The sequence below is a fragment of the Lithobates pipiens genome, unplaced genomic scaffold (assembly GCF_037356315.1).
Source record: "Lithobates pipiens isolate NorthernLeopardFrog02 unplaced genomic scaffold, aLitPip1_a1.2 Scaffold_19, whole genome shotgun sequence".
Lineage (NCBI taxonomy): Eukaryota > Metazoa > Chordata > Amphibia > Anura > Ranidae > Lithobates > Lithobates pipiens.
Window position 1 is genome coordinate 219,171,476 of NW_027507764.1, and position 25,550 is coordinate 219,197,025.

General features: G+C 41.5%; 1 protein-coding gene across 4 annotated transcripts in view; it reads left to right on the forward strand.

The window, feature by feature from the left end:
• Window positions 1–25,550, forward strand: part of PDE1C (phosphodiesterase 1C) — a 1,119,495-nt gene that overhangs the window by 164,008 nt on the left and 929,937 nt on the right. Inside the window, exon 1 of one of the 4 annotated variants that reach the window (XM_077491704.1) lies at window positions 22,698–22,981. The exons of the other annotated variants lie outside the window; for them this stretch is intronic. Within the exon in view, the coding sequence (XP_077347830.1) occupies window positions 22,897–22,981 (85 nt within the window). The 5' untranslated portion in view covers window positions 22,698–22,896. Of the gene's footprint in view, window positions 1–22,697; window positions 22,982–25,550 lie in introns of those variants that run through there. 4 annotated transcript variants of the gene reach the window in all.

The following is a 25,550-nucleotide window of genomic DNA, read 5'->3' on the forward strand; positions in this document are numbered from 1 at the left end:
GAAATCAAGACAATGTATGACACATTGGCTATGGGAGACCAAGCTCCAGGGCTCATTATCATGAGGCCATTTATTAATATCTGTGGATACCAGACAATTCTGACTGACTTATGTTCTTCAGAACCATTTTTTTTTTTAGCTTAATTGTAGCGGTTCTGGAATAATAACAATTAAAAACATTTCAGTTTGACATGTGACACTTACTGTCAGTATCAAAATATTTGACATCATAGTCAACCTTCTACTTGGGAGGAATAAAACAGATAAAATCTTCCCCCTTTGGGGTGTCAATACAACTCATTTGAGGCAATCAAACTACCTTATACGGGTGACTCCTCATCTTTTACCAAAATATCAAACCATTTAGGCCTCCTGATATTTATGTCTTTAGGATTCGGTCTTCCTCTGGAATTACCGTCTTCGGGACTTCTTGAAATTGGGCTGTTTGGAGCGACCTGTTTATGTCAGAGGAATGAAGTGACCACTGAAAAATAGGAGAATAGTTAATATCTAACAACCACAATCCCTCGGTAGGGATTTCAGGATCCTCATTACTGTAACCTGGGGAAAAACATGGTGTTAGAACCTCTGCTTCCTATATCTTTATTCAGTGCATTCCTCTGATTTATTTTAACATAGGCGCTTAAAAGGCTCTGTGGCCCTTGGGCTGGCCACAGGATTTTCCCTGGAAGAAGTGTTATTCACGTTCCGTATAGCAATGAAACCGTGTAACATATCCATAATTTTGTCTATTTTGGTTTCCGTATTGCTTACAGGCTGATCAGAATTTGTTCGTGGGACCCGGTTTCTATACTTTCTGGGGACTACTGGCTCAATTTTATCAGACATATCCACATCAGAAACATTGTCTTGATTCTGGGATAGTTGTCTGGGCCTTAGTTGTTCCCTATTGTTCTGGGGATTTTGGGGTGTCTTACCCTGTAATTTCTCCCTATTTACCTGTGTAGGCCCCCGAAGTCCATTACACCGGTAAAGGTGAGGGTGTCTACCCTTAGTTTTAAATCTGACCCTTTGGAGATATACCCTATAGTTTCTCCTAAACCTTGGGTCTGGATCCTTTGGATGAGACTCCTGAGGTGTTCTTTTAACTCCCCCTCTAAAGGGTGGTCTTTGCTCCCCCCTTCTGATGGGTGGGGACATTGGTTTCCCGCTGGGGACTCTCGGTAGCATCTTTCCTCTGACTATATCAGCGTATCTCTTTTTCTTGGTTTTGGACTGTAATGATTGAGGAGATACATAAAATTCATCCACAAATTTCATTATAGGGCTTTCAGGTCTTCCATTGTTTTCACCAGTTTGTTGGATAGAGTACAAATTGTTACTCTCTTTTACCAAAGACTCCAGTGAACACCCCCCTTTGTAGTCTTTCGCCAAATTCACTTTTATGTGGGTAGGCGGGGCCTCGAAGAACATGGGTTCAAACCCAAGTTGATTATAACTTGGCTCCTTTTCTGCTAAGTGGACAGCACCCTTGAGCACAGCCATAACTTCGGTGGGGCTTTGATCACTGGTACATGTGATATTGTGTATATCCACTCTAGCTGCGTTAACATTTTTATGTGGGACAAATCCTAGATGACAAATGTTTTTAATTATTTGCCAGGCAGTACCCCACAGACTTATTACATCTTCGCAGAATGAACGGAGTTTGGGTTCAAATACCCACGGTAAGAAATGAATCTTAGATTGGTCATCATTTAGGCCTAAAACTGATAAAGCATTTTCATAGATTTCAATGTGGTCAATAATGTGCATGGATCCCTCTTCCTTAAACACCGGGACAGCATCTTTTAAAAATGTTATTATTTCTGAGGCGTCCTGTTTAGGGGTGCCTGTATTTTTCTCTGATCCCAAAGAAAACTGATTAGGCATACCTTCATGTGGTGGTTCAATTTTTACCCCCCTTTGCTCTACAGATGGCTTGGGGTAGAATATAGTTTCTTTTTCTAATTCTTTTTCATTATGTAACTCCCAAATTTTAGGTTGAGAGTCATATTTTGGAGTATTGTCAGACTCTATACTTTCAGGTTTAAGCATCTGAGCATTATCCTGAGGCATAAACTCCCCTTGTTCTTTTAATTCTTCTGGTTGCTTAATTAGGGATTCCTGTCCTGACCTAAGCTGATTTGTTTCTTCTTTTAAATTTCCACTGCATATTACTCGGCAACTTTCTTCAGGAGACTCGTTTTCCTGCAGAAAATTTTCCTTCTCCTCTCTTGTATTGTTTATTATTTCTTTATTTAATTGATAACATTTGTACAGCATTATTATTGTATTATTGTGCATCTGTTCTGCTTTAATCAAGAACCTCTCCTTCTCTTTTGATTGTTTATACTTTTTATTTAATTGGTGAAATTCGTCCAGCATTATTACATCATTTTGTAACTGTTCTGTTTCATATTTCACCATTTTCGCTATAGCCTCATCAAAATAATCTGCCTTGTCTTTAATCTCCTTTAGCTTTTTTGTGAGCTCACATTCCCCTCCTATTAACTGGGACTGGGATTCTAAGATATCACTCTCTAGTTGGGTTTATTGACGTTTAAACTCACTATAAAGATACATCAGGTTAGTGCTTGGTTCAAAATGCATGTGATCAGGCCTTTCTATTTCCTTTGTCTCAGATGAGCTGTCTGTGAGTTCAATGCTTTGACCTTCCACGTTCCCTACGTCTTTTATTGATTGACGGGTGTGGTTTATAAGGTCTTCAATGAGTGCTTCTAGACCATTCTCATTAGACAAACTTTTTTCGGCATGATTTATCATGTTACTTTTTGACATTATATCCCACATTTCCTGTTCTTGTATCCATTTTGTCTGAGTACTCATATTACCACTAAGGGCTAACTCTTGATAATCCCCATCAAAATAAAATTCACTTTGACCAGACATTTTTCTTGGCAACATTTTTTTTTTAAAAGTTAATAATTAATAATTTCATGCGAAATATTATTTCTGTCACCACCGTAACTATGATTGATCCTGTACAAAATATCGACGTTATCTCACGCAGTGCCTCCATTTATATATGTTGTGCTTTTTAAGGAAATTTTCCCGCACAATATTTCCTAAGTAATTTTTAACGAAGATATTTTTAAGATACAGAATCAGTCTATATGACACAGTCTATATATGTGAAACTTATTCACGGAGACGAGTGATCATACAAAATAGTTACATTTATTGGTTGACAGAAAACAAATATTTACATGAAATATTAAAATACAGATTACATTACTTGATCATTTTGACAATTACTGGAAACACCCTCCAACTGGGCGTAGTAGTACCTTGGACACAATTATCACCATTATCACTTCTCGGTAGAATCAATAACCTTTTGATAATTGACAATTAAACAGAATGTCTGTATTTCACACGTCCAACCGTTACTATACTGCAGGTAAGTAAGTGGTTAACAATGTGAAATAAATTAGACATTTGTTTGTCAATAAAATTGGCATCTATGCAAAAATAAATTTATAATGAAAAATTTAATTTAGAGAAAAATCTAAAAGGCGGTTATTGATTCGGGAGAAATATTTTCAATAATAGAATATTCAAAATCAATATTTAAGAGAACATAAAATAGATGATAAACATATATTTACCTATTTCCAATATGGCTATTAGTGTGGAGTATTAGTTACCAGGAATTTTAAGATAGCTGCCGTGGCTTCAACATTCCAAGGAGCAGGGATCTTCATGAATGTAAAATGTGTATTCATGCATGTCTTCCAGTGTCCCTTCTCAGGGGGGGTCCCTAAGCTTCCCCCTGACTCTCTCCCCCCAGCTCTCCTCCGAGCTTCCTTTCTCTCTCCCTCCTTCTTTCTAGTTTCTTAAATATCCTTTTAAACAAAAGGATCATAAAATTATACTAAGTTCTGCCCAGAGGGTATGTGTTCCCTCCTCATTGGCCGACAGACTTAATGGTTAGCTTTCCCGGGAGTCTCGTGATTTTAAGGTAATAGCACCTTCCACCACCAGGTGTCTCACCTATGTTTGGTGTTTTATTTCTTTAAGTGAATATTTTTCTAATTCTGTAATATGTGTTCGTTATTTATATGTTCTAATGAATATATTCGAGTGTTCAAGAATTATGGCATAATGTAGAATATGCTTTAACATAAATTTCCAATAATCACTTGCATAATTGGTGATATATATGCATATCACTGTATATCTGTTAATCTTTAGTCCGTTTAGAAAGGACACAGGTTAGATATATATCAAACAAATCACATACAATTATTATCTATATGGATTCATGTATAATTTGGGTATCCAATCAATATTTGTTTATCTAAACCTAGGTTAAATTCTTATACAATTCTAATCATGATTATATGTTTTTTTATAATACTAATTTGTTGCTAAAACACTTCTACTTATGATCACACTTTCATATATAATCTCTTTATGACAAAGTTCTTTAGATCATTAGATACTAAATTTATAATCTCAGTTGTGACCTATGTATAAATTGAATGGCTTAGAAAAATATAGATGATACTGGTAGATGAATCTTACAGCATGTTTTGGGATGAACTCTGAGCTTCCAATAAATGATTAAATGGGTTAGCTGTGTCCTTCAATATGTTTTTGGATGAGGCGTCAGCTATTTGCACGGTTGTATATTGTCCAAATAGTCTTTTACTTACGTACAATGGGGTTCTCTAGTTAAGGGTTATTTCCATGTGATAAATACTTATGCAAGTTTGGCCTTCTCACTCTAACCAACAAAATAAGTAAACAGCTTTTTATTTGGTGACAGAAGATACCATTGTTTCAGCGAGTTTCTTTTTTAAACACAGGTTTTGTAAAAGTTTAACAAGAACTAATCCTTTCAACATTTGGAAAAAAAAAAACCTGCGAGATCTTGTACTTTGCTTTAAAGGTCTCCAAGAGGTCACAGTTCAATAAAATACTGAAATCCCTCATCTCGGCCAGCGAATATTAAATGTATTTCTTCATGAATTCACAACAGTATGTACTGATATTGCATAGTTTTGGTACATCCAACAAATCTGTATCCAACATGGCCCTTGCCCTACATACTGTAGTTGTTGGTGGATCTAGGACATTGTACAGTCAGATTGTCAAGGAAAGCAAGCTGTAAAGCTCAACGCACACATTACAAATCGCCATAGCCTCACTCTTTGCAGAGGTCAAAAATGTCCTTGCTTGTCAGGCCTTTAGCTGTGCAATCAGCAAAGCTCAAGATAACCCCCGGCGCTAAAAATAAATAAATAAGCATAGGCTGGCATGACTAGGTAGCAGGGCAATAAGGGCACAAAGGGTTAATCCAGTATTACTGGATTCACTTATCTGAAGTGGGGGTGGTATAGGAGGGGTTTTCAGACTAGGAAAGGGAGGGGTCAAGAGTTCAGTGGTGAATTGGTGGTCATCGGACAAAGAACCAACGTCCAAACCTCTTCCGCCCTTTGGAATGGACATATGACTGTTATAGTGGTTTGGTGGATGGGATCTTATTGTTTTTGTAAACAAAATGTATTTTATGGGTATTTGTTAATAAATGACCAGTACAGCCAATTTTATTTAAAAAATTGTGTCTTTGAGTTATTTACTTGTTATACCCAATAGTAAAGGGAGTAGTAGTGCTAAGGTGGAGTTTGCATCTGTCTTACCATAGTCATGCCCCCTGTTGATTGAAGAGCTCCAATTCTAACTCAGCAGGGTACATGTCTGATGTCAATAAAAGTAACACAACTTGCACACAGAGAGCAAGGGCTCTTCTCCATGCCATGCAGGCAGGGGGCTGGCTTTTCTACTCAGGTTATGGCTACTTTCTAAAGAAACCTAAAGGTAAGCATTACAATTTCCTTACTAAAACTGATTTATTCTGCTAAACAATGAGGAGACCTCCAATATATAACACTCTCTAAAACAGAAATATTATAAATCCAGGCTGCCATGTTGTCTCAGCTGTTTGAATATCATTAATAATACAGCAGTATGTTGTATGACTTGTAATCATTTCCTAATCTCCTCAATTACTGCTTAGTTCTTGCTTATTCTCTTGTCCATGACCTCATTAGGCAATTATTGTGATTGGAAATGTTTTCATGGTAGACAGACTGGAAGGACCTTTGGGTTGTAAATATTTGTGTGTAACCTCTTGATTTAAATGAGAATGACAGATGACTTTATGCTAGACAGAGCTTTGTTACAAACACTGAAATGCATGAAATGCTAAATTTGAAGAGTTGGACACTGCACATAAAAATCTCCTTCTGGTTGCCCAGCCTTTTAATCACTCTTAAAAACTACAGGAAAACGATATTGTGGACATTAAAGTGGTTGTAAACCCTTACAACACACTTTGACCTACAGGTAAACCTAGATTAAGGCTTACCTGTAGGTCCAAGAAATATCTCCTAAACCTATACGGTTTAGGAGATATTTGCCCAAAGACAGGCACCGCGGCGCGCAGGCACACTGGGTGCGGCATTTTCAACGACGGAGCTGCGAGACCCACCGAGAAGATGGATGCGCCGGACTACAGGGGACAGCGGTGACTTCGCTGGCTCCTGTGTCAGGTAAGTGACACATAATGGACTACTATGCGATGAATAGTAGTCCATTATGCTTTGCAGTGAATGAAAGAGGAAGTAAACTAAACAGGGTTTACTTCCTCTTTAATGAAACATCTCTCAGTTGCCCCTCTTATATACTGCTGCTTATGTGTAGATGCACTGCACATTATCAAATCCATCTCAGTTTAATGACCTTTGCACATGCAATGATCTGTAGCCCTTTGCATCTATATGGGTGTGGCGTTAACCCCCAAAAGGGTCGCTGAGTTGTCCCAGGTTTTTTCCCAGATCGGTGCAATAGTAGCCAGGCACACTGCAACAGTCACTCCGCTGGCTCAATAAACAGTCTAAGGCTTGCCTTGTTTTACTTTACTGCTGATTAACTTGGATAGGACTGAATGAGCTGCGGGATACTAAATGCTGAATGGTAACAAGAAGACGTTCTTCTCTCTGCAGCTTTTTCTTAGAACAGTCTCTTTAGGAATAGATCAGGAAATGGATAGCACTGGGACACCATAAGCAATGTTCCAGGCCAGGAAAGCCTCAGCATCAATGCACAAGAAGCTGCAGCAGCAGTAGACACTAGGATTCTGCATACGGGTCTGTAGTAAGAGAGGCCCTGGACAGTTGGATGCACCCTTTCAACATCCAAAGACTTTGCTTGGTGAACCCTTTTGACCGGATCCTCAGGGGAAATTCCCTTGTATGGCTGCAGCAGATTTTATCAAGTAGCCTCCCCCTGCTTAGCAGAAGCTAGGACCTTGGGGAACAGAGACAGATTTACATCTGGGCTACCGAAAAAGGCAGCAGTCTTTCAAGGTGGGACCTTCTCCTCCTGGACAAGACCAGGCAGCTCCAGGCTTCAGAGTATTTATGCCCATTCCCAATCACTACCTTGGTACCCTTTCCATAGGGATTAGCTGAGATAGCATATATGTTCAGCTGTGGATTTTCTACATTCAGTCCACTATTTTCCAGAACTATCCAGGAGGCAGGGGAAGCAGTCGACCCCACATCCAGTGAAACTCAGAGCAGACCAAAGCAGTCACACACTGTTCCACTAACTACAGAGGAGCCAAAAGAACCACATTTTTTACCCAACCAACCTAGTAACCTATTTTAGAGAGTGCTATATGGGCATTAAAATTCATGTAATATTAATGTTCTTATCATTTTTAATTGGGGTATGTTTTTCTTTTCAGTACAGCAAAAGTAACAGCTTAGTGATAGCAAGCACAATTGAACAGCCACAAACTAGGATAGACAGACACAGACTGAGAATAGAGAGAAGTTTAAAAACACATATCTGTGGAAGTTATTGTTTTATCCAGATCACAGTATAGGTAGTAGCAAACGGCCTTGTTCTGTAATGTTGAAGATGTTTCACTGCTCATCTAGGTCGCTTCCTCAGAACTTAAACTTTTGTTTTAACACTACCAATTTTAACAACAGGTTTAGCTTAAGTAGAAGGATGACTTATGTAGATAGAAACATGGTTGTGCAATGGGATCACCAATGCCTCCCATGTAGATAACCTGTAGATGAAGCAATTGGAGAAGCGAGCCTTAAACTCATTTAGTGGAACAGCATTAAATCATTGGTTTAGGAAAGCAGATGATATGTGGGTATATAAGAAACCATCTAAAGTACCAGCTTTCAGTGAGAACCTAAATCAAGTGAAAAAAAATAGAATTTACATGGATAAAAAATTTACTTTTTTGGACTGCCTTTTATATGTCAGGGGGGGAACTGGGTGACATGGGCACTGAGGTCTACAGGAAACCCACACAGACCAGTATCTGCTCTCCATCAGGACACAAGCTGGTGGTCTACAATACCCTGCCTACCTCTGATCCAATTAACTAAAAAAGGGGGATCGAGCCCTCTTCTGTCCGGGCGGATCGGATTGGAGGGTCCATAGAGTACAGCAGGCTGTGTCCGTACTCGTCTGTATATGTAGTGAACACGGAACTGTCATTCGTCCACTCCACTCATTGTGACTAGTTACCAAAGGGGCCCTTGCTGTTCAAAAAGTTGGGCACCCCTGGTCTAAAGACAAAGGACACATACACGACTGTGCAAAAGTTTTAGACAGGCATGAAAAATGCTGTAAATTACGAGTGCTTTCAGAAATAGAAGCGTTAATAGTTTATTTTTAACAGTTAACGAAAGGGAAAGCAAATGAACAGATGAGAAATCCAGATCAAATCAATATTTGGTGTAACCACCTTTTGCTTTCAAAACAGTATCAATTCTTCTAGATACACTTGCACACAGTCAGCAGTTAGATTATTCCAAACATCTTGGAGAACTAACCACAATTCTTCTGTGAATGTAGGCTGCTGCAAACCCTTCTGTTTCTTCTTATAATCGCAGACAGATTTGATGCCGTTGAGATCAGGGTTTAAAATAGTTCTTAAAAGTGGTTGTAATTTTTTTTTAAATAACAAACATCTCTATAATTACCTGCTCTGTGCAATGGAATTCCACAGAGCAGCCCCTAACCTTCTCTTTTTGGGCCCCGCACAGGTGCTCTTGGCTCCTCCTCCATGTACAGTGCCCCCACGTAAGCCACTTCCCATGGGGCCACTTGTGTGTTTGCTTCCAAGCCTCGCTGCTGCGTCTGGGGTTGCCACCTGATCCCTTTAAAACCAAACACATATTAATTACACAAGTTCTGTGGCTGATTAAGGTGGTAATTAAACTCACTTGGTGACTTATCTGCATTAAATTAGCCTCACAACCTGTGTAATTCATATGTGTTTGGGTTTAAAAGGATGAGGTGGCAACCCTAGCTGTGTCCATTGACCTCTCCCTCGTCACTGGCTTTGATTGACAGCAGTGGGAGCCAATGGCTCCGGGTTCCCCAGCAAAGCCAGTGAGACCTGGAAGTGAGGGGAGAGAAGAGCTGCAGACATGCACAGTGCTGGATCAAATGAAGGGCTCAGGCAAGTAAAAGAGGGGAGGGGATACTGATGCCTAAACATTTTTTTATATTAATGCAAGTAATGGATTAAATGTAAAAATGTTTAGGCTTTATAACCACTTTAATGACATTGGCTGTATGTTTGGGGTTGTTGTCCTACTGCAGAAAAAATTGGGGCCAATCACACGTATCCCTGATGGTATGGATAAATATCTGCCTGTATTTCTCAGCATTAAGGACATCATTGATTCTGACCAAATCTCCAACTCCGTTTGCTTCACTGTTGCCTGCAGACACTCATTATTGTACCACTTTACAGCTCTTTGGGGAGCAAACTGCCTCCTGCTACAGCCAAATATTTCTAATTTTGACTCCTCAGTCCAGAGCACCTACTGCAATTTTTCTTCACCCAGTTCCTATGTTTTTGTGCATAGTTGAGTTGCTTAGCCTTGTTTCCATGTCGGAGGTATTGCTTTTTGGCCACAACTTTTTTTTTTTTCACAACAAAGTGTGCAAGTGTAAGAAATTAGTTGGTGTGACTACCCTTTGGCTTTAAACCAACATATTGATTTGTTTTAGAATTAGAATTTTCTTCTTCGTAATTTGCAAATTGATAAAAATAAAACATAAAAAAACATATTTTTAAAAGCTAAGGAAAAACGGAAAAAGAAGGACGGGACTGTTACGGTGCTGATAATAGTCAGAGAGAAGTATATAAATGTTTAGATAAAAGAAAACGTTTTATTAAATGTAGTAAAAACAATCAAGAAAATACAAAAATTAACCAAAGTACATATATTGGCTGCCATACAAAACAGTATATAAAATCCAACAATTAGTTTGAATAACCATATTCTTGGCAGTTCAGATGGAAAATTCCCGACATGTTTCGCCTATTATTAGGCTTCTTCAGGGGAGCCAATAATTGGTGGAAGAGAAATTGTTTTGTTTAAAATACAAAAAGAGTTCACTATAAATGGAGAAAGACAAAACAAAATTAATGGAGCCGGTCATATACAGAAAAGCACACTCTTAGTCCTCAACATTGCCCGACTGTCTCAAGGGATTGATCAATATAAAATAAAATAAAACAGATGGTATGTGTATGTCATTGGAAAGTATAAACAAAATAATACCTACCAATCTAAAACAAATGCATCTAATCCCTAAGGAGAAGACCCCACCCGGGATTGGAGAGCGAACCGATCACAGATAACCGCCGGTATGGTGACTGCAGCAGACAAATTAAGCGAACAGACAAATCTAATATTCTACCATCTTCACAAGGAGCTTGAAAAAGCTTCCATAAACATTATGGTTAATTAATAGGTTTAGAGAGTCCATTGCAATGAAGAATAAATTCAAAACATACCTGTGTTGAATTAAGTATAAGGTATGTTACACATGGAAAGCTGGAGATTGCACAGAGGGGGGTCCTTGGAATTGTTTCTAGAGGCCCGTGAGGTGATCTTGATTGTAATGGGGTAATTTGGAAAAACACAGAAAAAGAGAAAAAAAATATTCAGATGTATAAAAAGAGCCCTAAAGCAGAGCAAGAGAAAAGAAAGGGAATTGGCTGGACAGTGTGCTCAAAAGTAGCTTTTAATCAATTAGAATAGTTCTTGCTTACCAAAAGCACGTAAGGAATGCAATTTCAATTGTTGCTGTATCATACAGGCAGCAGCCCAAGCGTACCGCACAGCAGACAGCAGTGGAGCCACACCATTCAGGCTCTGAGCGGAGCCGCCAAAAAAAGGGGGGTCAGTCTAGGATATAAAAATGACCAAAACAGGTTTGAATGAATTCAGCAGGAAGGGAGGGAGGGAAGGTTGGAACAGCAACATGGTCTGTGTGGACAGACTCCGTGCCTGTTCTATGAACTAACCTTGCGGCGATGTCATCTCACATGGACTCGGCAGGGCGGACATACCTGCAGTGTTGACGAACGCCTCTTTATCTCCCTCACCATCCGGCGTCTAATCAGCGACGCCGGATGTGAGCGGACAATGAATGCGGAACTGCGCATGCGCGCGCACCCGCGTCACACAAGAGGCCTACAGTCCCCATAATGCTCCGCGGCGGCGTCTCCATGACCAAGGAGACCAGGACGCCGCGACAGGCAATAACGGGGAACATGGGAGAGACACTCAAGAGGGCTCAGAAGAGCCCTACAGAGACTGTCAATCCAAGGACCCAGTGAAGCGAATGCGCACGCCCAGCAGCCCGCATATTAACAGGTCCAGCTTCCACATAGCTGGACCTGTGTGTCCATACAGGCACCCATAATTGGGCGGAAATAAGATGATCGGACGCGCCCCCCCAAGGGGGGGCCATCCCAAAGGGAGGCAACTGGGAGACAAAAGACAAAGAAGAAATTTGAGAATGATGTGTCATATTAGAGCCAATATAGATTGGTCTGAGTGATTAACAGCCAGAAAATGGCTATTTAATCTGAGTTCAACTAAACCCCTTGAGACATATGGACAAAAATAAGGGGAAAGAACTGTGCTTGTCGGCCGACTCCATACAAATTCATAGATATACAATGAAACAATAAACAAGTTATAATTAATTTGAACAGATATATACCACTACAGAACATGAATGAAGATAACTGCGCTATTTAGGAAGCATAAACAAAAAGTCAATAATATTTAAAGTATGCTTCCTAAATAGCGCAGTTATCTTCATTCATGTTCTGTAGTGGTATATATCTGTTCAAATTAATTATAACTTGTTTATTGTTTCATTGTATATCTATGAATTTGTATGGAGTCGGCCGACAAGCACAGTTCTTTCCCCTTATTTTTGTCCATATGTCTCAAGGGGTTTAGTTGAACTCAGATTAAATAGCCATTTTCTGGCTGTTAATCACTCAGACCAATCTATATTGGCTCTAATATGACACATCATTCTCAAATTTCTTCTTTGTCTTTTGTCTCCGAGCTGCCTCCCTTTGGGAAGGCCCCCCCTTGGGGGGGCGCGTCCGATCATCTTATTTCCGCCCAATTATGGGTGCCTGTATGGACACACAGGTCCAGCTATGTGGAAGCTGGACCTGTTAATATGCGGGCTGCTGGGCGTGCGCATTCGCTTCACTGGGTCCTTGGATTGACAGTCTCTGTAGGGCTCTTCTGAGCCCTCTTGAGTGTCTCTCCCGTGTTCCCCGTTATTGCCTGTCGCGGCGTCCTGGTCTCCTTGGTCACGGAGACGCCGCCGCGGAGCATTATGGGGACTGTAGGCCTCTTGTGTGACGCGGGTGCGCGCGCATGCGCAGTTCCGCATTCATTGTCCGCTCACATCCGGCGTCGCTGATTAGACGCCGGATGGTGAGGGAGATAAAGAGGCGTTCGTCAACACTGCAGGTATGTCCGCCCTGCCGAGTCCATGTGAGATGACATCGCCGCAAGGTTAGTTCATAGAACAGGCACGGAGTCTGTCCACACAGACCATGTTGCTGTTCCAACCTTCCCTCCCTCCCTTCCTGCTGAATTCATTCAAACCTGTTTTGGTCATTTTTATATCCTAGACTGACCCCCCTTTTTTTGGCGGCTCCGCTCAGAGCCTGAATGGTGTGGCTCCACTGCTGTCTGCTGTGCGGTACGCTTGGGCTGCTGCCTGTATGATACAGCAACAATTGAAATTGCATTCCTTACGTGCTTTTGGTAAGCAAGAACTATTCTAATTGATTAAAAGCTACTTTTGAGCACACTGTCCAGCCAATTCCCTTTCTTTTCTCTTGCTCTGCTTTAGGGCTCTTTTTATACATCTGAATATTTTTTTTCTCTTTTTCTGTGTTTTTCCAAATTACCCCATTACAATCAAGATCACCTCACGGGCCTCTAGAAACAATTCCAAGGACCCCCCTCTGTGCAATCTCCAGCTTTCCATGTGTAACATACCTGTGTTGAATTAAGTATAAGGTATGTTTTGAATTTATTCTTCATTGCAATGGACTCTCTAAACCTATTAATTAACCATAATGTTTATGGAAGCTTTTTCAAGCTCCTTGTGAAGATGGTAGAATATTAGATTTGTCTGTTCGCTTAATTTGTCTCCTGCAGTCACCATACCGGCGGTTATCTGTGATCGGTTCGCTCTCCAATCCCGGGTGGGGTCTTCTCCTTAGGGATTAGACGCATTTGTTTTAGATTGGTAGGTATTATTTTGTTTATACTTTCCAATGACATACACATACCATCTGTTTTATTTTATTTTATATTCATCAATCCCTTGAGACAGTCGGGCGATGTTGAGGACTAAGAGTGTGCTTTTCTGTATATGACCGGCTCCATTAATTTTGTTTTGTCTTTCTCCATTTATAGTGAACTCTTTTTGTATTTTAAACAAAACAATTTCTCTTCCACCAATTATTGGCTCCCCTGAAGAAGCCTAATAATAGGCGAAACATGTCGGGAATTTTCCATCTGAACTGCCAAGAATATAGTTATTCAAACTAATTGTTGGATTTTATATACTGTTTTGTATGGCAGCCAATATATGTACTTTGGTTAATTTTTGTATTTTCTTGATTGTTTTTACTACATTTAATAAAACGTTTTCTTTTATCTAAACATTTATATACTTCTCTCTGACTATTATCAGCACCGTAACAGTCCCGTCCTTCTTTTTCCGTTTTTCCTTATCTGTTACAATTGGGATGAGGTGCGTTGATAATCCCTTGCCTTACTTAGCTTTTTTCATTCCCCTATATTTTTAAAAGCATTCTTACTTTTCTCCTTTTCTTATCAAATATAGGGATGGAAGCACATACCGTAGGTTATTTCTAGATAGGTCTGTTTGCATTATTCTAGTTTATGAAGTTTATGAGTTTTTATCCCCCCCTCCCCCGCTCTTCATAGAGTTAATCCCCAACGGATGGGATTGATTTCCCCCATCTCTTAATGAGACCTAATAGCTATTTCTCTATTCTTGTGTCACATGATCTGGTCATGGGAGCCCCTGACTCCCATCTCTTCCTCTCTAATGCCACACCACCTCAGCTCCCTGCAGTGATGCCCTTAGGTGTCTTCAGTCTCCAGTGGCACATTTCTATAATCTAACTACATCTGTAAGTATCTCAGAGAGTGGGGGTTATACCACGTACACACGACAGACTTTCCAGCAGACTAGGTCACTTCATCCCTTTTACTAGATAGTGATGAAGGCATAGGGTCACCTCATATAAAGTCCCACCTTGCCGTTTTGGGCTAGTTTTAGCGGCACTTTACCGTCGTTTGGGATGCACTTTTCTCCTGCAAGCCTGGTGCTTTTAACCCCTGCTAGCGGCCGAAAAAAGGGTTAAAAGCACCTGTGTTATGATGAAGCACTTTGCAGGCACTTCGGCTGTGCTGCCCATTAATTTCAATAAGCAGGCATTTTGGGAGCGGTGTATACACCACTCCCAGACCACCCCAAAGATGCTGCTTGCCGGACTTTTTTTCCTGTCCTGCAAGTGCACCTCCCCAGTGTGAAAGCATTTGGGCTTTCAAACTGGGGAGGTATGAGAGGCGCTTTTCAGGCACTTTATAGGCGCTACTTTTAGCTCTAAAATGCCTGAAAAGCGCCTCAGTGTGAAAGGGGTCTTAGAAGCTGTAAGGATGCATAATTATTTGGCTCCCTGCAACACTTTCATGTATGGCAATTTTTAAATAATTTAATTGATCTAGCTTGGACCAATGTAAGTGTAGCGGTACCCCCCGTGGCGGCTGCTGAAAGTTGTGGTCCACCTGCCACCATGCCCAGTCCGGCATTCATTTCACCAACCACATTGGGGATAATGAACAGTCCAGATGTTTGTTCTACTGGGCATCCCATATATTCTTATACCTACCCAAGTTCAAATCCCTCAAAAAAATAACAAAACAAACAATTGGCTGATTGTATATCAATTGGTTGGGACACTATATACACTTTACAACTCCAGTCTCCTCCAGCACAACACTTGCTTGCAGATTGTTTCTCTCTCTTTCTTTCTCTCCTGCACATCACTTCACTTCCAGGCACAGCTAGCACATGGTTAGGCCTAACACTGACTCAGTCAGGCCTTAGAAATTGCCATTTACAGGCAGGGATCAAGGGTCCCTTTTAGGATAGCAAAAATAGAATAGGAAGTGTTTTAGTGCTAGCTGAGCTATGGTGGACTACTCCCAGCAATCCCTCTTCAGGCCCTGCCAGCCTTCCTGATTGCAGCTGTCCGACTTCACTGCCTGTGACATTGCAATCCTCACTGACTCCACACACAGCTCTGACCCAGTTTCCTCTCAGTCCTCTCTGGCATGCCTCTCCAGTCCTCCTGATTAGGGATGGCCTTGCGGCTCACCCGGCGGTCGGTTCACGGCGAATCTTGCTCGTTCGCGATTTGCCAAACCGGCGGACTTCTGCCGCTGTTCGTGCGGCGGACATATGCGTTTACATTGTGAAGAACTTTGACCCATGATGACACATCCATCATGGTGTACAGGACAGCCAATTGAGATATTTCAGCACATGGACAATTGGACATACCCCCTACCTTATAAACAGACCTGATCTGGCGGCCATTTTACATTCTGTCTTTTGTCAGTGTAGGGGCAGGACGCTGTGTGGAGCAGGGACAGTCAGTTTAATCACTACCTATTACTATTAGGTTCACAAAAGTCCTTTTAAGGACTGGTATAGGTGTACAGTATATAGGGTTGTAATGCACTTAGAATATACTTTCTTTCAAATATACAAGTATATTCTGGTGCACTGCTGCTGACTGCTGTGCTGCTGAGTGCACTGCTGACCAATTCTGCAGCTGTCTTTTGTCAGTGTAGGGACAGGATGCTGTGTGGAGCAGGGACAGTCAGTTTAATCACTAGCTATTACTATTAGGTTCACAAAGGTCCTTTTAAGGACTGGTATAGGTGTACAGTATATAGGGTTGTACACGTATAATATACTTTCTTTCAAATATACAAAGTATATTATGGTGCACTGCTGACTGCTGTGCTGCTGAGTGCTGACTCTGAGTGCCGATTCTGCAGCTGTCTTTTATCAGTGTAGGGATTGAGGGACAGTTTGGTGTTTGGAGCAGGGACAGTCTGCAAATCACTGGCTACTAGCTAGCTACTATTAGGTCCACAAAGGTCCTTTTAAGGACTGGTATAGGTGTACTATTTGGTGTGCAGTATATAGGGGTGTAGTACGTGTACAAAATACTTGCAAATATAGAAAGCATAGTATAATGCATTTCCACTGTGCAGCATTGTGACTGCTGAGCGGTTCTGCAGCGATACTACAAAGAGTGACAAACGCAATTAAAAAATAAAGTATTATAACAGATGTGATAGACCAGTGGCCCCCAAAAACAACAGATTGAAGCGGGGTGTTATATACCTTCTTCCACATACATACTGCACTTCTCTAGAGACTTTTGTCACAGGGTCATTTAAAAAAAATTACAGGCAGAGGAAGAGGCAGGCCCTTCTGCAGGGGTGGTAGGGCAGAAGCAACAGGCTTGAACCAAAGTGGGAAATTGCAGAAGTCTGCAGAAGACTCTATCACGGTGCTGGTGCCAGTGCTCTCTATCACGGTGCTGGTGTCAGTGCTCTCTATCACGGTGCTGGTGTCAGTGCTCTCTATCACGGTGCTGGTGTGGTGTCAGTGCTCTCTATCACGGTGCTGGTGTGGTGTCAGTGCTCTCTATCTCGGTGCTGGTGTCAGTGCTCTCTATCTCGGTGCTGGTGTCAGTGCTCTCTATCTCGGTGCTGGTGTCAGTGCTCTCTATCTCGGTGCTGGTGTCAGTGCTCTCTATCACGGTGCTGGAGTCAGTGCTCTCTATCATGGTGCTGGTGTGGTCTCAGTGCTCTCACGGTGCTGGTGTCAGTGCTCTCTATTTCGGTGCTGGTGTCAGTGCTCTCTATCACGGTACTGGTGTCAGTGCTCAGTCTCTATCGTGGTGCTGGTTTCAGACAGTGAGGGAGATAGCAGCGGAGAAGCCAATCAGCAGGCAGTGCCAGCACCATGGCTGAGAATCAGCACTGGACTGGCACCTCCGGACCACCACAGTGGAGCCTTGCATAGGTGGGGGTAAGGGCCAGGCAGAGGGAGGGGCTCAAGCACAGGTTGACACACTGGGACACTGGCACAGGACTGTGCTGCCCTGACTGTGGCACTGATCATCTCCTGCACCCCCTTCATAGCCTGGCCTGACCTTGCCTCTCCTCCATGGCCTTCATGCGCTCCTGAATTGTCAAAATTGAACAGATAAAAAAAGAATGCTTGTCGTTGTTGATCCCAGATTTACTTAATACTTTTGTTATGTCAGTGTCCATGTTGTGGGACTATGTGTGCACAGCTAGTAAGTATTTTGTGGCTGAAAATATGACCTGGAGGTTTTTAAGGTTTGCCTGCCATTAAAGTCAATGGGGTCTGCCGCGAACCTTGCGGTTCGTGAACTTTTGGCCGCGATCGCCGTTTGCGTAACGTCCCGTGGGAAGTTCGTCCATCACTACTCCCAATAGCACATGTCACTCACCAGCTCTGCTGGCTGCACACACACCGGTAGTTCCCTCCTACAGTACTAGCTGCTGCTGTCCTCTCTGACTCCTCTCTGGTGTGCATCCTGTTCACATCCTTCATGGGTTCTTTGAAACGATCCCTCCTGCACCCAAGTCCCCAGGCTCAAGGTCACCCCCCCACAGAATGGGGAGCTCCCTCAAAGGCCCCGACAGCCTAGCCCTCCCCATCCTCAGTTCTTCCACCCAACAACTCCTCCCCAGCAGGGCTGACTCTAGGTATTTAAGGAGGCCTGCCCCCTGCCAATCCAAGTTGGGGATTGGTCAGGGCTCCTTAGAACACCCCAGGCAGCTCCCCCTCTCTCCTCCTCCTCTCTTCTAGAATCCTCCAGAAGCTAGAGGAAGGTAATTGAGAAATGATGCTATCTGTGAGTCACTAGCCTACTCTGAGCCATTCCCAGCCCACACCTCTCACCTCTAGCACCTACCTAAGTAGAGAGTGCTACATAAGTATAATACATTTAAGTGCCATACCTGTGATCCCAGGGGAACCAGAAAATCTCTGTAGTAGGTACCACTACTCCAGTGGTCTCAACTAGCTTCTGGATCTTGTGCAGAGTGGCTACACAGCTGTATTTTGTTGCATTTGTAAAAATAAAAACGATCCAAGTAAAATTGTATAACAGCTCTTTTGCAACCCTGCATAAAATGATACTTGTATAGTACATTTTCACTTATGTGTTGTGGTAATGCACAATGCCCCATTTCAGAACCCCAATGCATTGCACTCACACATGCTGTGTGTTGTGAAATGTGAAACTGGAAAAGAGTCAGGTGCTTTCTTTAATGTGTAAGGCTACATGTACACGGGTGGTTTGACCCGTCATCCTCAAATCCTGGCATTTTTCGAGCACCCACATGGCACAAGTACAGTGTTCAGCCCTGCCGCCAACAGCCTGTCAAAACCTTTGACTGGCTGGAATATCTGGAGGCTGGATGCTGTACCAAGTGGTACTTGCATTTAGGGCCATATGCGTTCAGGGACTTAGGCTGGATTCACACCTATGCAGTTTTAGTGCTTTTTGCATTTTGCAGATTTGCACTACAGAACGTGTTCCATAGGAAACCATGTTAAATGGACTGTAGTGCAAATCTGCAAAATGCAAAAAGCACTAAAAATGCATAGGTGTAAATCCAGCCTTATGCAGTGAACAGAGGAATTCTGAGTTCAGTAAGTCAAGGAAGCTCACCAGTAAGAAAAAAAATAAAAATAAAGAATGGACTGGGCTGCATTGTGCACATGTGCTGCAGTACAGTGTTACAATGCATTGCAGTGCTTATTTTTTTATATATATTTTTTTAAACTTTTAAAAAATGATCTTGCAACACGCTGTGTTATGCTAAAATACAAATATGCCTGCGTCATTTTATTACAACACACGCAGAACTGTGACTCTTGGGTTACTACAGCACATATAGTAGATGAGAAGTAAAACCTCCAGATTATTAGCATGAGTTTTAAAAGAAATGTTTTAAAATCTACAAATAGATGTAATTTTTTAACTCAATGCAGTTTTGATTTTTTTTGATTTAGTAGGAATTTTATAAGTTATATTTTGTTTGTGTGCACTACTAATGTTTTTAGTGTATCTTTCACGGGACCTACAAAATAGCACCACCCATATTCTATGGGGCATAAATGAGCATGTGCAAGGAAAGCCTATCCAAAAAGTTTTTTTTTTTTTTTCTGTAAGGTTCAGCTTCAAGTGTACATTGACAGTGCTATTAAATATTAGTTTGAATTACGGTAAGAATTTGGGGCCCATTCACACCAGATGCAGTGGGATACGTTTTTGAACACATTCTCACTGCACATTCTCACTGCACTGACAGTGCAAAATCAGCACAAACTCGCATAAATGCATGTAAACCTAATGCATGTAAATGTGACTTTGGAAGCAGAAAAAATGTTTGGCTCAATTGATAACGTTTCATTCCCCGTGGCAAAAAATCTTAGGAAAAATGCACTGCAAATGCATGTAAAAGCATGTCAAACGTTTGTAAATGCACATGTGTAAATGCATGAAAATCATGCAGTTTCAGGTGTAAATGGGCCCTTAGGCTGCGTACATCCGCATTTACCCTTGTAGCATAAACACTCTTGTGTTTTTTTGATTCAAGTGCATAGGCACACTTACCTGTGCAGCATAAATACCGTATATACTCGAGTATAAGCCGAGATTTTCAGCCTCTTTTTTGAGGCTGAAAGTGCCCCCCTCGGCTTATACTCGAGTCATCGCTGTCTGCCCGCTCGATCAGCGTGTCGAGCAGACAGACAGCGGCCATTCTATAATTCAAAAGCCGCGCCTCCGGCTCCGCCTTCGCCTGTGATAGGCGGAACACTGAATTTCCCAGCAGCCTGTGTTCCGCCTATCACGGACATCGTATCATCCTCGTACTACGGACGAGGATGATACGATGTCCGTGATAGGCGGAACACAGGCTGCTGGGAAATTCAGTGTTCCGCCTATCACAGGCGAAGGCGGCGGCGCAGCTTTTGAATTTTACAATGGCCGCCGAGGCGCCGACGAAGAGGGCACGGGACGGAGGCAAGGCAAGGCAAGGCACGGCACGGCACGGGACGGGACGGAGGCAAGGCACGGGACGGAGGCAAGGAGGCAAGGCACGGGACGGAGGCTCGGGACAAAGGCTCGGGACACAGGTAGGCTGGACACACACACACACACACACACACACACACACACACACACACACACACACACACACACGGATGGAGACACACACACAGGGATGGATGGATGGATGGATGGAGACACACACACACGGATGGAGACACACACACAGGGATGGATGGATGGATGGATGGAGACACACACACACAGGGATGGATGGATACACACACACAGGGATGGATGGATGGATGGAGACACACACACACAGGGATGGATGGATGGAGACACACACACACAGGGATGGATGGATGGATGGATGGAGACACACACACACAGGGATGGATGGATGGATGGACACACACACACACAGGGATGGATGGACGGACACACAGGGATGGACGGACACACAGGGATGGACGGACACACAGGGATGGACGGACACACACACAGGGATGGACAGGCATGTCTCACCCTCGGCTTATACACGAGTCAATAAGTTTGCCAGTTTTTTTGGGGGTAAATTGGGGGCCTCGGCTTATATTCGGGTCGGCCTATACTCGAGTATATACGGTATGCTGCATATTTTTGATGTCCTGGAGCTGCATACACCTCCCATAGCTCTGTGCTGATCACATGCAGTCTCCCAAGCTGAGGCTGCAAAGAAAGGGACTGAGGAATATCTGTGCTCAGTCCTGTTCTCTGCCTCAAAAGTGAGACATCAGGGGTCTGTTTAGACCCTTGATATTTCACCAAAGCCTCCAACTCCTAAAAACACTGTAAACAAAAAAATACAAAATAATATTGTAAAAAATATTTAAAAAAATAAAATTATTATTAGGATAAAAAACTACTGACACCGTCCATTGCCCTACTGACAATCTCTGCACTACTGATGCCATTCACTGCTCTGCTAATATACATGCATGTGTGTTTGTAATACGGGGTGCACACCCTAACGCAGTGGTGGTGAACCTTGTCACCTCAGATGTTTTAGAACTACATTTCCCATGATGCTCATGCACACTGCAGTGTAGCTGAGCATCATGGGAAATGTAGTTCCAAAACATCTGGGGTGCCAAGGTTCACCATCACTGCCCTAATGCAATAGGCTGTGCAAACCAATAATATATATATTTGGTAAATCTAAAGGAAAATTGTACAAGAAAATTGTATAATGGATAGGCAGCCTTAAAGCCTCCTACACACAATTTGATTGTTGGCAGGGGATTGTCTGTTGCTAGACTGTTGTCCTAAAATCTAACCGTTATCATTAGATGCTCCTTTTGACAATTGTTGAAAAACTTTCGGCCAACAAATGCTAGTAAATTTTCAGCGGACAACGGTTGGTTGTTAGATTTTCTGATGGTCAGTACACACGCCCTTTTGACAAAAATCAGACGCTCGGTTGGCCAACAATTGTAGCGTGTGTACAAGGCTTTAGTGGCGCATAGTTGCCACTCTAGGACATTCTGGGCATCAAAATATGCAGAATATTTATGCTGCACAGATAATTGTGCCCATGCACATGAAACCATAGAGTACTAAATTGAACCGATTTACAACACTAACAAAAGCTAAGGATATATCTGAGTGTCACAAACCACTTTTCTAGATATATGCTTATGTATATAAATATTTTCAAATGTTGCCATAGCTCCTTTTCTCTTCGAAATATCACAGCAAGTTTATTTCAGGCTAGATTTGTCTGTTTTCAGTATATATTTCATATCGCACATCTTCAGCAGTGTTCTGAGTAAAGTAACCACTATACTATCACTTCTTTTAACTCATGTACCCATGACAACAGGTACATGATAGATAGTTAGGATTTGAACTGGATATAACATTACAGATGTTGAAGCCTAACTATACTTTTGCATCAATTAAAAAAAAATCCTAATAAATAAATCAGACACAATAATAGAAGCACATTTTTGACTCATTAAAGTATTATTACTATTAATGACTTTGCATCCCTTTAGCAATTGTTTAACTGTAACACGTCAGTGATATACCAGTGACAGTCTCAGTGGGAGGAGATAGTGTTGGGTGCTTTTCTCACAGTCACGGCTTTCTCAGCATTAGGAGATGTGTGAAGTCGGGTGTAAGTGCTGCCACAGGCAGATACACAGAGAAGGCTAATAGCTAGCTTTGAATCTCAGCTACCACAAGGAAAGACAAATCCAAAGCTAACTAACTACTGATAAAAGGGGAAAATGACAGAGCCCAGCAGTAGGAAAGAGGGATTTAAAAAATGCCGGAGTGCCACTTTCAGCATTGATGGTTTTAGCTTTACAATAGGTAAGAAGTTTGCCTTTTGCTAGAAATTAAGTGTTTTTTTCGGAGTAAATGTGTTTTTTACGAAGTACTGGCCATGTGTCAATTTTATTTGTAATGCGGGCATGTACACTTTTAGTGGTAGCCTGCCAATAAGGGCATAGGGCTCTAGGCTCTTCAACTTATTTTGTTATGCTTTTGTTACTACTATGTACTGGAACCTGTTGGAAAATCTGTTGTGTACGTATTATCTTATTATCTGGTTGTACGTATTATCTGATTAGTATTTTGTTGTTGCTCAACAACCACTACCACTCACGCTTACATTTTTTTTTATTAGAAAATCTGTTTCACAATGGACGATTAGCTATTTATTAGTCAGATTGTTTTTTGCAGAAGTTTTGGAAGTTTACAATAAGTTGTAAGTCATTGTTTTTGGCAAAACTAAAAAAATGCTATCAAATTTGTTCCATATGCAGTTACCAAAAATAGAAGTACCTATACAGTGTAGTCTTTGTGGACTATAATGTTTTATTTTTGAGCTTTGTGGTGTTACATCTATTTTTAAAAATAAAACCTTTTTCAGCATTTAATTGAAATAGACAGATCGCTTCTATACACATATTTTTTTTTTATTAGATACTATGCATGTACAAGCGTTCCCCCGGGTTACAAACATCTGACTAAAGCCTCGTACACACAATCTGATTGTTGGCAGGGAATTGTGTAATGACAGACTGTTGTCCTAAAATCCAATCTTTAGTACGCTCCATCAGACAATTGTTGTCCAACTTTTGGCCAACAAATGTTGGATGGCAGGCTAGTAAATTTTCGGCGGACAATGGTCTGTTGTCAGATTTTCATATCATCTGTACACAAGTCCATCACACAAAAGTTGAAATTACAAACACCCGTGCTCGGAATCAATGTTCACCAAAAATGAAATTAGCAGAAAGGGCTGAAAGGGTGGCGCTCAAGAGCTGAAATTTCTTGTAGTACATCACTACGTTCATGTTTGTTGGCCGACAATATTGTACCATTAGTATGCATGAGAAGATCCTGGCACACGCCCTTTGGACAAAAGTCTGACGCTCTGTTGGCCAATAATACGATTGTAAATAGGAGTCGTTTGTAAAGCCTGGCACACACAAACGGAGGGAGACAACAGGAAGTGAGAGGAAATCTACCCCTAGGAAACCTCCTGTAGAGCCCCATACACATTAGACATTCGATTTTCTGCAGATTTTTTTTCTTCAGATTTACCAAAAGCACGTAGTGCAAGGGCCTGCCTGATTGCATGCAAATTGAAATTCTTAAGGATGGACCTCATATTATATGGATTGGTAGATCTGAAGAGAAAAATCTGCAGAAAATTGAATAGTGTGTATGGGGGTTAAGAGTTACCATGAGAAAAAGGTGTCTTCACTGATGCTTTATCACCAATCCTTGTTTCCACAACAACCCAAAATTTTCAAAATCCAATTGTCATTGGGACAGAAAGTGAGGTGAAATCTTCTGAACAGGGGCACAGACAGAAAAACAAAAGTTACAGGGGTGTTAACCCTTCCCAATGCTATCCAAAAAATGTAAAAAATAAATAAAATTCTAGCTGCAGCTACGCTTAAAAATATTAACTGTTTCGGCTTACAAACAAATTCAGCTTAAGAACAAACCTACAGACCCCATCTTGTTTGTAACCCAGGGACCACTGGGACTTTTTTTTTTGATTTCCTATTAATGCTTTCTTAAGGCCATACACACACTTTGATTTTCGGACATCAATTGTGTTACGGTGACCAATCGTCCGCAAACGTCAATTGTGTTACGACAACCAATCGTCCGCAAATCTTACCATTAGTACGCTGTTTTCGACAGCCGATTGAAATTTTTTGTCAGACAAAAGCTTGACTATAAAATGTAACATTTTTGTCAGATGTGAACACAATGTCTGATTTTCGTTTCATTAGTATGGTTTTCATACGAAAAAAATCGTAAGAGCAAGACTACACATGCTCAGAAATGAAAGAATACATACAAAACTATTCAACGCGTTACGTCACTTCTGACGTTGTATTCTGTCAAATGAAAATTCTCGTATTGTTAGTAACCTCTTCGCTTTCGACATGAGACTAGCATGCCACGAAAATCAAAGCATGTGTACGAGGCTTTAGATTAAGTGCTGTTTGCTCTGATCTAAAGTTTGGATCTAAGGGCAGTAATTCCACCTGCCTCACAGCCACTAAGCTGTTCATGTTTGATTAATTTGGGTGCTGGCATGTGCTGTCAAATCTCTCGTTAAATTGCCCGCTTGCTCTGATTTCTAAGGGCTCATTATACTCTTACAGAGATGGCAACCTGACTGTTCAGAGACGCAGCTGCCTTGCTTCTCTACATACTGTAGAACAGCTTTAAATCAGAAACAAATGTATTATTTTATCCATTGATCATTAGGAAATAAATCATTCTCTCACTGTTCTGTAAGAATAGAAGTAGAAGTTAATGCATGGGCACAAACTTGTCTGTACCCATTCCTCTAGGCACACTTCTTGAATTCCTTATTAAATCCATGCATATTTTAATGTACAATGCAATC